The following is a 14,839-nucleotide window of genomic DNA, read 5'->3' as shown; positions in this document are numbered from 1 at the left end:
ATCAAGCCTGCACCTCCTCCGCAGGCAGTGTCACTTCTCTGGTGGCGGGACTCCTGTTCGGCCTGTTGGCTGCTGTTGGTGCTTATCTGGCATCTCACAATCCAAAGAATGCGTGGATTTCACTCGGTGAGTGACTTTACTTTGTTAAACTAAAATGCTGTTCTGTGTCGTGCAGCTTTTGCAAACTCCCACTAATACCTGTTTACCTTCAACTGCAGGTACAGCAGGAACACTGGCTGTGGTGATGGGACTGAGATTTCTCAGCTCCTGGAAGTTCATGCCAGCTGGTTTAATGACATTGGCGAGGTAATGCTGCTTGTAGGCTGTTTGGCTTAAAATAATAGTTTTAACAATCTCCCCACTGAGGGACTAATAAAGGTTTCTTATTCTTATTATTTAAAAAAAAATAGTTTTAATCTTGTCTCTATTTTCAGTTCACTGATGCTGGTGAAGATAATTGTTGGAATGTTGAAGACAAGACCACACAAATCTTGATCATTATATAATCTTTTTATTGTCTTACTTCTATAGTTTTTCTTTTTTAATCATTTGTAAACCGTATGAGGCATCAAACTGTATATTTGCATATTTCTGCTGTGATTGAATAATAAACTCTACGTATAAAATAACCACTTCATATTATTTATATTCTGTTTAAAAAATACAGACAGCTGAAGTGAAACCTTTGTATATAATTGAGCATCACTGAATAGCGTGTTTAATATAAATATTGCTGCAAACAGTCAGGAACACGAAGGAACACACATTTCCCTGTAAAAATGCATTGGGAACTTTTCCCATGAGTCATCCGTGGAGCAGGTTTCTGGGCTACCGGTTGCCTCCATATTTGGCAGTCCAGTCCACCCGTCCATGCACTGGTTGAATATTTATCTTCCCGGGGAAGGTGGGTTTCATTACAGAGCTGGTGCTGGAGCCAGGTATCTCAGGATTCTGAGATCTACTCCATCCTTCAATCTCTGATCAACAAGAAGCAGAAAGTAAAGTGTGAAGAGCTGACATCTTATTTTGTATTCAGTGCTGATTGTTTTTTTGTTTGTTTTGTAACCTTCGTTTGAGGGTGCGAGTTGGTTTAAGGAAATCTTCCTTTTGGATGTTTTCATTCTAGTGTTACTTCTTAGATCAGCAGCTGATGACAGATCCACTACAAGATTAGCAAAAAGAAAGAAAGAAAAATTAGCCCCTGCAATGACAGGTCTCTCATGAAACCTCTCTAACTCCAGGGGTAGTTAATGCAAAAGTTGGATGAAAACATGATGACATGCATTGTTGCTTATGTTTTTGAACATGTAATTATACATCAACCACCAGTAAAGTACGCTTGACCTGAACAAACTACATCTCAAAACCCCAGAATATTCTCTTGTATCATCTGATTGGTATGAAGTAACAATGACTAAAGAAAGTCTGAGCCAATGAGAGGATAGAAAGGCCTAAATTGGTGACCACTCACCAGCTGAGGTGCCTCCTATGGGTGCCAGTATAATTCGCTGTCTGACTGCTCCTGTCTCAGCCTTTTGAAAAGTTGACGTAAAAGCCTTGGTGTTTCTGATGAAAGAGTCTGGACAGAAAACAGATATTGTATTTTGGTATTAAAAGTTTTCAATATTAGCAAAAAAAAACAAAAACAAAAACCCAACAACAAAAAAAACAAACAAAAAAATACACACACATATATATATATATATATATATATATATATATATATATATATATATATATATATATATATATATATATATATATATGTATATATATATATACATATATTTGTTTGTTTATTTATGTCTATTTTTGCTAATATTAAAAACCATACTTGAAACTTACCTTTGGAAAGACCAAGATCCAGAGGGGTCTTTTCTTTCAGAAGCTGCTTATCTGTTATTGTAGAGAAATAACCACATCACATTAAAGACAGACAAGAAGTCAGTGAAGTAAAAAAAAGTCACTTAAAAATTCTCAGGAAGAGGAAGGGATGCTTCTCCAGCCAGATAATTTAGAAAAATGTAGCTTGCGCTGCTTAGTGAATAATGTGATAATCAGTGAGGAAAAAAGAACTATCAGCCTGTTAAACTGGCATTTCCTTTGTCTGTGTAATATTGTAATTAGCTGCAATAGTTAGGAAACTACATTAGCATGCCCAGCAGTCTGTAATGCATCATTATATAAACGGTTCTAGCAGGGATAAACATAAATCATAACAGTCTTTGGAGGATGTTCCTGATTTTTTAGAATTTAAATACTTCCTTTTGCATTAATCACAATGTCAGTAAAATGTGTATAAAATAGTGTTGTCAAATATGAGTTTTGGCTTACTTTGTGTTATTAGAACAGATCCAATTACATTAAATCCTCCAGATCTTTGATAAAACAACTGTGGCAACAACTGCTGTTAACATTAACTGTTTTACAGAGAATAACATGAAGAGAAATGTTCTACACAGCCCATGAAATTGTCACAAATAAATACTCTTGAAACACTTTTTTACCTTTAACCAGAGAAAGTTCAAGGCCTTCTCCTTTGTTTACGCCCCGGCTACCCGTCAGCTTTTTGCTGTTTCCCTCATCCACCACAGAGGAGCTGCTTTTTGGATTTACACCTGAAAAAGACAAACAGCTGAGGCTGAATTCAGTGCAGCTAAATCCAAATACTGTTGTTCAAGACACCTCAACTAATTCAGAGCAGCTTGCTGATGTCAGACGGATATAATCCTGTTTATTCTCATCAAGATTATTTTGTTCTGTGGTATTAATTTGCTATGAACTGATCACCCAAAAAATAGTTATTCTGTGTCCACATTTTGATCATCATATAATACTAGATATTATATGAATGTGGTTAGGCTAAAAAGGGGTAAATGAGTAATCCACTCTACAGGCCACAGACAAAAAACATTAAAGCCATAAGTCTCAATGTGAGAAGAAACAGTATGCAAGTTTTTCAAAAAGCAGCAGGAACTTAGTTTCAATAATCATGAAACAAATAGCAAATTTATTGTAAAACTGAATACAAAACTGTGCTTGAGTATAAATATCAAACTATTTTAGGAATTAAAGATGAAATACAAAAATATCAAATCAGAGTAACAGTAATTCATGATTCTAAAAATGAAACAGTGATACTAACAGATTATGTTGATTTCTCAGATATTGTGCATTATTACACTTAAAATCAAACATATAAAAAATATTTAGGTAGATTGGTGACTCTTGATGACAAATGTAGGGAAATTAAACAAATAGATGAAAAATATGACACACAAAGTAAAACAAATTCCCATCAATAGACTGTCTCCTGAAACAAAATGGCTTAGAGCAGTGTTTCTCGGTTCTGGTCCTCAGGTACCACTGTCCTGCATGTTTCAGTTGTTTTCAGACTTTTAACACACCTGGCTACAATTAATGACGCATTAAAGGGCTTGCAAAGAACTTGATGAGGCGGTCCATTAATCCGAATCAGGTGTGTTGGAGTAGAAAAATGCTGAAAACATGCAGGACAGTGGTACTTGAGGACTGGAATTTAGAAACACTGGGGCCGCCTTCTTTTCAGTCAGCCGGATGAGGACCCAGGGAGAAGTAATAACGAGCGGTGGAGAAAATAGAAAAAGCTGAAAGTTTGATCATTATTCTCAGACAGCCTTTCATTGCTCTCACCAGGTATGTATCTGGACTGGCGGAGGTAGTGCTGCTTGGCAGACAGAGTGGCGGACTCAGCTCTGTTCAGCCCTGTGCTGTTCCGCAGCTTTCCTCCTGCATGGTTCTTTGACTCTGAAAATCTGAATAAAAAATTATTGGATATTATTAAAACTTATGGAAAAAAAACAACAACAAACAAAGAAAATCCCCAAATGTTCTCTTACCGAAGGCTGGGCTTATCCTGAGTGTTTTTCAAAGAAGTGATTGTGGGTTTTTTGGAGATAGAAACTCCAGTATCATCCCCGTCATCCCAGCTGACTGACTTAAAAGATGTCTGGACCCATCGTCGACGTCCTGCTCCGGTGGCGGCTCCTTTCTGTATATATGGATGAGATAATGTTTTTGTCAGTCTTGTGAATGATGAAAATCAATTACTAATGAAGTATCAGGATGCTCTGGTCTTTCTAAAATCTGAAGCTTTTCTCTAAAGTTATCAATTAAATCCAAAGCTATGCCAAGGTTAGATGTATAAACACAGGATTTGATGAGGCTATATGAGGAAGATAAAGTGAGTCTACGAAAAGTTCTAGTTCTTAAATGAATAATGTGCGTCTGAGTGATACATACAGCTTGTAAGCTCCCTGCCTGCCTGTGTTTGACCAGGCTGAGTGGTTCCTGCTGTCCGTCTGTCAGGGTGCTCGTGTTCTCCTGAGGAAGGCGGATCTGCTGGAGAGGCTGATGGAGAGACTGGCGGTAGCTCTGTGGTTCCACTTGGCTTTCACTGAGTTTAGAGAAGTCCAGGTCTGTCTTACAAAGGGACAAGGGCTTTGTTTCTATAGCTGCCTCAGACACCTTTTCTTGATGTTTGTGTCGTCCTGAGTGCTTTAGAGAGGCCCCAAGTGACTGGCCAAGATGAAAGTATGGATACCTCAGAGCCTGAAAAATGTGGTCAATGCAAACATTAAAAAAATACCAGCGATGTGTCTTTTTAGTTCATGTTCAAGCAGGTGTTTTTGGTTTTTCCATGAATGAGAAGCATGCAACAGCACAACATACATCAAGTAGGCTAGTACGTAGTATTCAAGTCAAGTAAAAGTGCTTTGGTTAGAAACACTAATTGAAGGACTTGTGTTTCCTTGCAAACTTCAACAACCAACTGTCCTAACTCAAATCTTTGTTTTTATTCAAATCAATATAAATGAAAGGTTACTGGGTTTTAAACGTGCCTGAACAGCACTTGGTCTTTTTTCTGGGTCCCACTGCAGCATGTCTTTCATCAGTGTGATCGCCTCATCACTGGCATTGGGAATCAGAGATCTGAAGTTGGTGGGGACACATTTTGGGAAGCGGAAGTTCATGGAGGCAGCCAGGCTGAAGCCTTCAGGCCAATCTGACTAATGTGATAAGAAGGAAAGTTAGTTTTACTCAACAGAATCCAAAAATAGTACAGGATTGCTCAAATATTTACAAGTGATGAATTGTCTTTAGGAACGTTTGCCATCACAGCAGATGGACAGCTTATAAAACCTCATCTCACCTTGTTCAGTGTTCCCAGCACCTGACAGATCTTGAAGATCTCATCCACCTCGCTGTTGCCTGGGAACAGGGGTCTTAATGTGTACAGCTCCGCCATGATGCACCCCACGGCCCAGATATCGATGGGAGAGCTGTAAGAGTTGGACTTAAGCAGAACCTCTGGGGCTCTGTACCTGACATAACAGCACAGAAGAACAGCTAGTAAGACATGTTGTGGTAACTTAATTATGTTTTATCATAAATTTATCTTTACATTAAAAAAAAAAATCTGATGTTTTCTTTTTGTCACAGCAGACAACACTTAGTAAAATACCATGTAACATACACGCCAGGGTCAACAGAAAGCTTTTAATTGACCTCCTAATAAACAATGTTTACATATAAACTCTTAAAATCTGAGCTGATTATCTGTTCAATCAATTGCCCTTCCTGTTTATGTTAATGGATGGCTGTTCTGTTGTTAGTAACCAACAGTTTTTTAAAATGTACATTAAATAAGTGATTTTACAGCAAACCATCCACCTTGACTAGTTCTTCATGTTTAATTCACATTTCCATCATCAGACTCTCTCATGTTTGCTTGTAAAATAAATCTCACCATCTTGTGGACACATAATCTGTGTAAGGCGGCTGCGAACGGATTTCTCTTGCTAGTCCAAAATCTGCTATCTTGACCAGCTCTGGGCCCATGCAGAGCAAGTTTTCTGGTTTCATATCACGATGGAAATACCCTAAAGAACAAGAGACACTTAATACAACCGCTGCTGAGGCTCACGTGTGCACAGATTTGTGTCATTTTCTGAAACAATAAAGCCGTTGTCTAATAAGTCTTACTACTCTTACAACCACTTACACTAAGTCTACCAGTAAACACGACTTTCTGCTTATGCAAATCACAGATTTTTAACTGAAATTAAGATGACTTAACCTAAGAATTAAGACAAGCCTTTGGCAAACCATTATATATTAGATGGAAAGGGGCAGAAAAAGGGAGGAGTCTCTTACCGTGCTTGTGAACAAATGCTAAACCAGATAAAACCTGGAACAGAATGTTCCTTATCTCATTTTCAGAAAACATCTTATCTTCCCTGGAAGATCGAGAAAAAGAGAAACAAAAAAAGAGAATAGAAAAAAAACTATATGAAACAATTGTTTTATTGAGGCAGAAATGACACCAAACACCTGTAAGAGCAAAAAAATATTTTTTTTTTCTGGAAATCAAATCTTTGCTCAGTTGGCATCCACACCTGCTCTTTGCCATGAAGTGAAGGAATCTGATGTCATATTTCAGTTGTGCTTATTCATGTTGACTTAGTCACTGGCTATTTGTCAATACCAAGACGGTGAATCAATTTCACATTGAAGAAAATATTTCTGAACTTGTTCCATAATTTTTAGATGCAGTTTGTTACAGATTACTGAACCTCTGCACAGCTTAACACATGAGAGACTCTGCCTCTCTGAAATGCTCCTTTTATATCCAGTCATGTTACTGACCTTTTGTCCATTAACGTAATTAGCTGTCAAATGGTCCTCCAGTTGTTCCAAATATGTGTTTCTACCATCAAATTCAAAATGAGCTAATGCTTTCCATGAAATGGTAAAATGTCTCAGTTTTCAACGACTGATATGTTGTTTATGTTCACTTGGAAATAAAATACGTGTTTCTGAGATTTACAAATCATTGCATTCTGTTTTTATGTACATTTTACACAGCATGTTAACTTTTTTTTGGACTTGGGGAGATAAGTTGACCACATCATTGTCTTAGTATAAAGGGAAATTGGGTTATTAATTAAAATAATTCAAACGTTGTGAACTGACGGCACAGACGTTACCTTTAAGTGACTTTTCTAACACAATCTCACATGTTTGGTCATCTGACAAAAGAAACAAAAAAATATCTGTATGGGAAGGTGCACAGACAAATGTTCACAACAGTTACAGAAAAACAGAGACAAATGCTCATAAAAAAAACAAAAAAACAACTGAACACTCTGGTACATGTCACATAGGACTTATCACATCGGCCTAAGCATGTGAGAGAGATGACAAATGAAGTCTGACTGACTACCTGTCAGTCCTGTCATCCTTATTTATGGACACAAGATCTAGATAATAATTTACCAGAACTGCTCAAGAGTACCCAACACAGCGGAGATCTAACAACTGAGTGTTTTTTTTATTCTGAGCAACTCATCTATAAAGGGACCAAAGCTTTGTGATGATGTCATAGCATTACTGAAAAGATCATGTGTGATGAATAAAATGTGGGGTGTGATAGGTAAGACAAACCAAAGGAGTATACAAGCTATAAAGTGTCTATAAAGGGTCAAAGCCCCTCACCAGTGTGTGAAATAAAGTGTGACCTCACGTGTCATAGAACTACAAAATAAATCAACTTCATATACATTTTATACTAGGGCACCGGGATTTTAAAGTATTTGCAAATATGTTCATAATTAAATCGATATGTAAACATATATAATATTTATATATACCATGTTGTAAATATAGATTATAAAAAAATTTGTGAGCATTTGTCTCTTTTTCTTTTGTTTCTTTTATTTTATTTTATTTGCATGATTATCATAAGAGATGATAACAAGATAATAAAGCAAATAACACAAATATACAAATATATATAAACATTCGTTCAACTTTACACAGCCTGACAAATAATAAAGGTTGGTCAGAAGCTTTATCAATATGCATCCCACTGAGTCCCAGTAGACCCACTGAGTCCAAACTGGGTCCTAAATTCCAAGTTGTTATGCAAGAAATAAGTCAGTCTTTCCAGTGGAAGAATTTCCATACCAGTTCTCCAGGCTGGGTAAATTCTTGGAAATCTAGTGTTTCAGGATTACCTTTCTTGCAACATACAACAATATTTTTTTCATATTATTTCAGCATTGGTCTGTTTTTCTTTTAGTGTTGTGAGCATTTGTCATGGAATCATATGGGAACAGCCTTACTGGGAATTACACAATAAGGCTTTATTATTATAATAATAATTTTTTTGTTTATGTTTTTTTTTTTTTTTTTTTTACTGTTTTTACAAAAACCTTCCTAAACAACTCTGGAAGCAGATTCTAGACAATTTGACTCTAGTTAAGGAAGTACATACAGGAGGGGTTCAGCATTCAACCACATAATCTTGGCTTGTTAGTTTCGTTTTGGGAACTTTGATTTCATGCCATTTTTGTCAGACTAACATGTTATAGGCATTTAGAAAGTCCAGTTTAGGTCTGATCAATAAAATACTAAGAAAAAATTCATGTGAGAGTGCAAACAGCTTGAAAAAGCAGCATTTCATTAAAGAGAAAAGATAGCAAATTTAGTTTTTCTTCTATCTGTATTCAGCAGCTTTGCTCAAGTCAACAATCATTTTTATGAATCAAGTACAATCCCTGAAATATCTGAAATGTCGTGATTCTGATGACTGATGCAGAGAACAGGAAAATTAGAACACAATGACTCAAGCTGACCTCAATGAATAAATAAAAAACAGTGACAGAAAAAACTTTACACAAAAAAAAAAAAAAGTGATTATGACAAATAAATACGGTCTTTCATGTGTTCTTACCTTTCTTTCATAAGCTGATAGAGGTTTTCTCTCATGTACTCAAATACAAAGTAGAGGTTGTCATTTTCCCTGATCACTTCCTTCAGTTTCACCACATTGGCATGGTTCAGCTTTTTCAGTGACTAGCACACACACACACACACACACACACACACACACACGCAAACACACACACACACACACACACGAGAAACTCAGTGTCTGAATAGAAAAACTATAAGATGCACTTATTGTACATTAAATTTAACGTCTTGAAAAGCAAAAATAGCTGGTATACACAGTTGTGACTTTTCCCATCCCATACTTAATACATTATGTAAACTGTTCTTTCAATGTACAATAACAATTATTCTTACCTTCACTTCTCTTAGATTCAAGCACTCATCCCAGGAATAAAACTTCTTCTTCATCCTGTTGTGGAAAAAAAAAAATTGCATGGATCCCCAGGACGAGTAGTTCTTTTTTCCATAAATAATTTATTGATCCCCACTCAGGCCATCTTGATTAATTTAAACAATTCTCTTATAAATATCTGAAGGAATACACTGAAGTGGACGCTCTAGTGACTTTCAAAATGACGAATGGCAAGGAAGAAAACACTTGGTTCAGTGAAATCACTACAGATTATTCAAGCTTTTGTTTCACAAAAGGAAGGAAAAGCATTTAAACAGAAGAGTGCTATCCTCATAGTCAAGCATGGAGATGGTACTTTCAAGCTTAGTGGTTTATTTCAGATAATGACTCAGATGGTATTGTTAAAGTAAATAGCATAATGTTTTTGGACCCTCTAACAAATAATAGGTGCACTTAACTTTAAGTGATGAGTAATGATCTTAAAGCACGCTGATTAGAGGTCTTATTCTACTTTTATCAGCACTGCAGAACATCTCCTCGTCACATGACATGGAGACATGCAGAAGCAAGGTGGGTGCAGGTCAGGTACTGTTGTTCCTGTCTGTCTGGGGAAAAAACTCTGTGACGACATAGCTTTTCTCTCACAGACTTCACTTACTATGTGATGATTTTTTCTTCTTGTTTTGTCAAATCTTTGGGTCTCTTAAATTCTGCCAGTGGGGATATTAATAATTAGTTCTCCCATTCCGAGAGCTTATTTTATACATATGGGTATGAAGTATTTGTCATTTCAAACGAGAAATCTATAAAACAATTAATTTAAGAGCCACTTTGAGGTTGCTGGCGAAAAAACAATGCACTTAAACCTATAGTTGTTATTTTTCTCTTTTTTTTTACCCATGTGGCTATAACAGGTGATAGTATTCTTAGGTCTGTGAGACATATATAACATAAAATAACACATATTCACATACTCAGTAACTGTTGTGAACTAGTTGTACTAATTTTGTCAGTCTTTTTACACTCCATCTGTACAGGTGGAAATAATTTGCACTATCTAATGAGCCAAAATCAAACCTGAAGCCAAGTGATAATCCACCCACGTTTAGACCACATTGATGACAAAAAGAAATCTTTGAACCTGCAAGGCCTCGCTTTCTTATTTTTCTTTTTTGTCCTGCCTTGTTTCTACTGTCTGACTCTGTGACCAAACAATCAACCTGAATGCATTAACTTAAGTGTCTACATTCCTAAAATATAAGTGGAAGAATGTTTTGGCTTATCCTGGGTGAGCTTTCTTCAACTTTTCTGGTTTCCTCCAACAGTGCAGAAGCATGCATATTAATTGGTGATAGCTGTGAGCATGCATGGTACATTGTCATGTTTGTGTCTGTGGCGAGCATCCCAGGAGGTAGAGACTGAGAATGTGAAGAATTAACACAAGCATGTGCAAACTGATAAATGAGTAGTGGGGCTAGAGATTGTAGATGCAGTAAAGGAAAGGTCTACAACCCTGATAACTTGTGTTTCAGGGTTGTAGACATGTTTCAGTAGTGGCCCCCCAGCTCTGGAACAACCTGCCTTACCAGGTCAGAGCTGCAAAGTACAGCACTTTAAAACCCTACTAAAAATACATCTTCTCTCCTCGGCTTTTACTTCTAGTTTAGCATGCTGTCTTGGTCCTCTTAAACCTTTCTATTGCTTAACTTTTAAATTTTGTTTTATTCTTCCTACCTTTTTATTATTATTATTATTATTTGATATTTATGAGTGTATTATGAGTGTGTGTATGTATGTATGAGTGTGAGGCTATGAGTGTATCTTTGTTTTCTTGTTGTCTGACATTTTTATTGTCTGTCATGTACGGCTCTTTGGTTAACTGTTTTTAAATGTGCTATAGAAATAAATTTGACTTGACTTATGCCACATAAAAATGTCAATGTCTAAATACCTTGCCATGTGTTAGGTGCTGTTTTGGTCTTATGATGACCAAATGTGAACAGTATGAAGAGGACTGCTTAAATACAAGCTGTCACTGAACCAGAACATTTGGTGGTCAATTCATGGTTCACACAGTCCCCAAAAAATCCCCAACTTAACTGTAAAATAGAAACCAAAAGGGGATTACAGGATACAATATGCAACGTTGTTGTACCTATTGCGGCAACATTATCAATAACCTACGTTTTCTTTTATGATGTTTCCGATATGCTACATACCATGCAGTTAATTTATACCTTTTTCAATCATCAGTAGCGTCAACTTATTTACAGCCTTATTTACATTAGTATATCTGTGGCATGCTTAGTAAACTCTTGCTGACCTTTAGATTGCCACTAGCTCCCTGTCCTTCGCTCACCTTTTGATTGCCACTAGCTCCCCGGTCTCATTGCTCTTCCCCAGGAGCACACTGCCGTATGTGCCATCCCCTAGCTGCTTAAGCATGGTGTAACGGTTCATCGTCCACGCAAAGTCTTGTCTCTCCTTCAGCCCGGAGCCATGCCAGTCCCAGACACTCCAACAGTCGTTCATTATAAACACAGAACTGTCACTCCACAGATTAAAGAAAAAAGAAGAAAAAAACAGCGCTGCTTTATCCTGCTTCTGTCAGACTACAAAAAAAGAGGCTGATACCAAAAAATAAAACATCCTGGGATTGTTTATTTTCCCTCTGCAGATTAGTGATAGTAGAGAAACACCTGATGAGGGCATTCGGAAAAGTGAAGCTGTCTCAATCTTGCCTGTTGCACTGCAACTGACAAACCTCAGCTAAGCTTTTACAGAGGACAGGTGATCCCTTGCGAGGGCAAGTGGATTAAAGTCATCATGTGATTAAGAATATGTTGCAGGAAGCAGACTCACCGGAGATGCCAGAGATGTAGTTCAAGTCCACAGAGGCTGAAAATAGGACCATAGTGACACATTTGTGTCAAGTCAAGTCAGGTTTCAACAGACTGATGTTTCTCACTTAGTAATAAGCCATCAATACTACATTTACAGCCAGTAACAGAGTCAATAATAGAATAAAAAGAGCCTAAATTTAATCTTATACAAAAATATTCTATAAAGTTACAAGTCACCTATATAAGTATTATGGTGCTGATATATCTGACAAATTAGTATGTTTAATGAGACAGACAACTTGAATGAAATATACATTTGCATTGGTGGTTACAACAATTCACGAACTGTTAATGCATAAAACTAAAGCAAATATATTTGTTAAAATGTGAGAACAACTGTTACATATCAAGATAGGTTTGGTGTTTTATAATTATTTCATTATTGTCACACTTTTATTCGTGTGTTCTATTTTATTTTTTAATGAGGTCCTCTTATAAGCCAAATTCCTGTTTCTCATTCATACGCTACTGAATGCAATTCTAGAGCAAAGGTGTTAAAGAAGATAGAGAAATATTGGCAATCAATTCATTAAAAACAGGTAACAACAAATTCTGTGACCTGATTGAGATTTTTAACCAGTAAATATTTTTATGTACTTTTTGCACTTATATGGAGGGCTGTTGCCATGAAGTTGCCACAGTATTTATCTTTTTTTTTTACCTCATTATGTCACATTTAAAAATAATACATAAAAATGTTTACAAGATATCGTCACTGCTATGAATAACAGACCTATACTCTAAAGTTTTCCAATATAAACTTATGTCTCCCTCTCAAGTTGAGGTAGTTTTTAGCTAAGGGCTTTCAAAACAGAATACTGGATCTAAACACAAGCAAAGCACTTTAAAAAAAATATATATAATAAAGAAAAATAATGTATAAGAAAGCATTGCAATTATGGCTTCACAATTTAAAAAAAAAAACCAACAGTTCAGCTAGTTAGCACGCACAGGGCACCAATCTTTAGCTACGAGGCTAACTAAGCTAACTTTGATTCTTAGTCCGACCATTTTACATCCAGACATATGGTTTGACAGAGTTGTATTATTAGTATTATTGTTATTATTTATTTTCATTTAAGTTTATTTTGTTTTTTAATAGCCACGAATTTATTCTGTTATATTCAAGACACTCACAAAACCGTTTGCTGTGGAGACTCAGGCGGAGTATCTTCGTCTTTCGGGGAGTCAACGTCTCTCTCGTCTCCACGACAATGATACCGTTGTTAGAATTATACATAGCCCACATGGAGTAAATTAAATAGGCGCAGAAGATTTTCAAAGAAAATGTTATCAAGAATCAAGAATTCAAAAGACTGTCGCTTGGAAGTGGTTAGAGGTAAGGCATACGGTAAATGAGAAAAATGGTAAATAATACCCCGAGTTTATGATGGGAGTAATTTTACTAATATCTTGCATATTTTGCACAACTTGGAGTGATATGTGTCCCTGAGATCAGCTCACATCAATTCAACAGGCCCAGATTTAGTTGGTAAAGATGCTGCAGAGGCTGGGTATCATTATTCAGTAAATCAGCCAATAAAAATTTGGACAAAGAGTATTTAATATAGAAAGACAATAACATCAGTCTCTCTCATTTGTTTAGACTGATGGTTAACTAAATATTTTAATATGTAGGTGTTGACAAAACATGCAATATTGTGACATTTATATATTTATGCATTTTACTAGTAATTTAAGTTTGAGTCACAAAGTAAGGAGAACAGGGTTGGTTGTCAAACTTTTACTTAAATTTAATTTAAATTGGTAGCCTCAGATGGATCCATTTTAATCTCTAATGGAAGCCTAAAGTGTCATGTCAAAATTAATGGACTTTCCACTTCTCAATATAAATTTGTTTCAAAGATATGGACTGCCAAATACAACATGGGCTTTTGTGACAACCATCCCCATTGTTAGTGATTTAATTGTAATAAGTGTTACATTTTAAACCACTGTGTAAAAGACTCATGCTATTCCAATAAGGGAAAAAAAGTAAACTGAATAAAAATGTATATTTTATAAAAATCTTTTCATTTAAAGCATTTAATGTAATATTTTAGTTGAAACAACCGTTTATTGAGGCTACAACCTCTCATATATCAAGAACGGACACAATTACTTATAGTAAACAGTATAGTGCAGGGCTACTCAATTCGGTCCTATGAGGGCCGCAATCCAGCAGGTTTTCCATGTATCCCTGCACCAACACACCTGAGTCAAATTAGGTGGCTCTAACAGCCAATCAGGTTCAACACAATGACTCATTAGTTTGACTCAGGTGTGTTGGTACAGGGATACATGGAAAACCTGCTGGATTGCGGCCCTCATAGGACTGACTTGAGTAGCCCTGGTATAGTGTGTATAAAAACGGTACAACAGAACAGACATACGCCTACTAAAATCTAGTATTTCTTTCACTTATAAAATGAACTGGCTGAATATTTTTTGTACTTCAGTATCAGTGTCAGAATTAGAAAATCAGTATCAAGAACAATATAGCAGACAATAACAATACAACAGTATCAGGGGGTGTCTGGCCAAAAATAGTCTTCCGGACAAACTTTCTGCCCATTTTCTATCTACAAAAGAAGAAGAAATTACGATAATCACACCATGCATGCATGGTTTTTGCACATGTGACAACCAACCCCGGAGAGAATTTGACAACCATCCCGAACAGGCATTTTTACCTAGACATTAAGCTAGCAAGCATAAACAATCTCCTAGCAGAGAAAAGAAAAACATTTTGAACTGTAGCTCTCCCTTTATATTATAAAATGGTAATAAGTGTTACATCTTAAAA

At 36.2% G+C, this 14,839-nt stretch overlaps 4 protein-coding genes across 5 annotated transcripts in view; 3 read left to right on the top strand and 1 right to left on the bottom strand.

Moving 5' to 3' along the window:
* The window catches only part of LOC121643982 (transmembrane protein 14C-like), a 1,191-nt gene extending 615 nt beyond the window's left edge, over positions 1–576 (top strand). The window contains exons 2-4 of the mRNA XM_041991643.1: positions 25–126; positions 219–306; positions 435–576. Coding sequence (XP_041847577.1) covers positions 25–126; positions 219–306; positions 435–495 — 251 coding nt within the window. The 3' untranslated portion in view covers positions 496–576. The remainder of the gene's footprint in view (positions 1–24; positions 127–218; positions 307–434) is intronic.
* pak1ip1 (PAK1 interacting protein 1) overlaps positions 1–14,839 on the top strand; it is a 21,672-nt gene extending 6,833 nt beyond the window's left edge. For both annotated transcript variants that reach the window (XM_041991640.1, XM_041991638.1), the window contains exon 11: positions 14,769–14,839. In XM_041991640.1, the coding sequence (XP_041847574.1) occupies positions 14,769–14,793 (25 nt within the window). In that variant the 3' untranslated portion in view covers positions 14,794–14,839. The remainder of the gene's footprint in view (positions 1–14,768) is intronic.
* On the bottom strand, positions 829–13,247 carry LOC121643978 (serine/threonine-protein kinase MAK-like). Its single transcript, XM_041991634.1, has 17 exons — positions 13,171–13,247; positions 11,993–12,028; positions 11,490–11,675; positions 9,133–9,187; positions 8,777–8,898; positions 6,196–6,278; positions 5,789–5,921; positions 5,192–5,363; positions 4,881–5,048; positions 4,282–4,590; positions 3,879–4,030; positions 3,673–3,794; positions 2,508–2,618; positions 1,846–1,896; positions 1,472–1,579; positions 1,067–1,162; positions 829–977 (listed from the first exon to the last, which is right to left on the bottom strand). Exons 3-17 carry the CDS (start codon positions 11,660–11,662, stop codon positions 829–831), a joined length of 2,004 nt encoding a protein of 667 aa, XP_041847568.1. The 5' UTR covers positions 11,663–11,675; positions 11,993–12,028; positions 13,171–13,247.
* Positions 13,295–14,839, top strand: part of gnal (guanine nucleotide binding protein (G protein), alpha activating activity polypeptide, olfactory type) — a 54,551-nt gene continuing 53,006 nt past the window's right edge. The window contains exon 1 of the mRNA XM_041991637.1: positions 13,295–13,372. Within this exon, the coding sequence (XP_041847571.1) occupies positions 13,321–13,372 (52 nt within the window). The 5' untranslated portion in view covers positions 13,295–13,320. The remainder of the gene's footprint in view (positions 13,373–14,839) is intronic.

The sequence above is a fragment of the Melanotaenia boesemani genome, chromosome 8, assembly GCF_017639745.1.
Source record: "Melanotaenia boesemani isolate fMelBoe1 chromosome 8, fMelBoe1.pri, whole genome shotgun sequence".
NCBI lineage: Eukaryota > Metazoa > Chordata > Actinopteri > Atheriniformes > Melanotaeniidae > Melanotaenia > Melanotaenia boesemani.
This window is presented reverse-complemented; position numbering and strand designations above follow the sequence as displayed.

Coding starts and splice junctions, on each gene's coding strand:
- LOC121643978 (XM_041991634.1), bottom strand. CDS start 11,662: ATGAACGACTGTTGGAGTGTCTGGGACTGGCATGGCTCCGGGCTGAAG. Junction 5,049..5,191: donor TGCTGGGAACACTGAACAAG/GTGAGATGAGGT, acceptor TTATCACATTAG/TCAGATTGGCCTGAAGGCTT. Junction 1,897..2,507: donor TGAACTTTCTCTGGTTAAAG/GTAAAAAAGTGT, acceptor CTACAATAACAG/ATAAGCAGCTTCTGAAAGAA.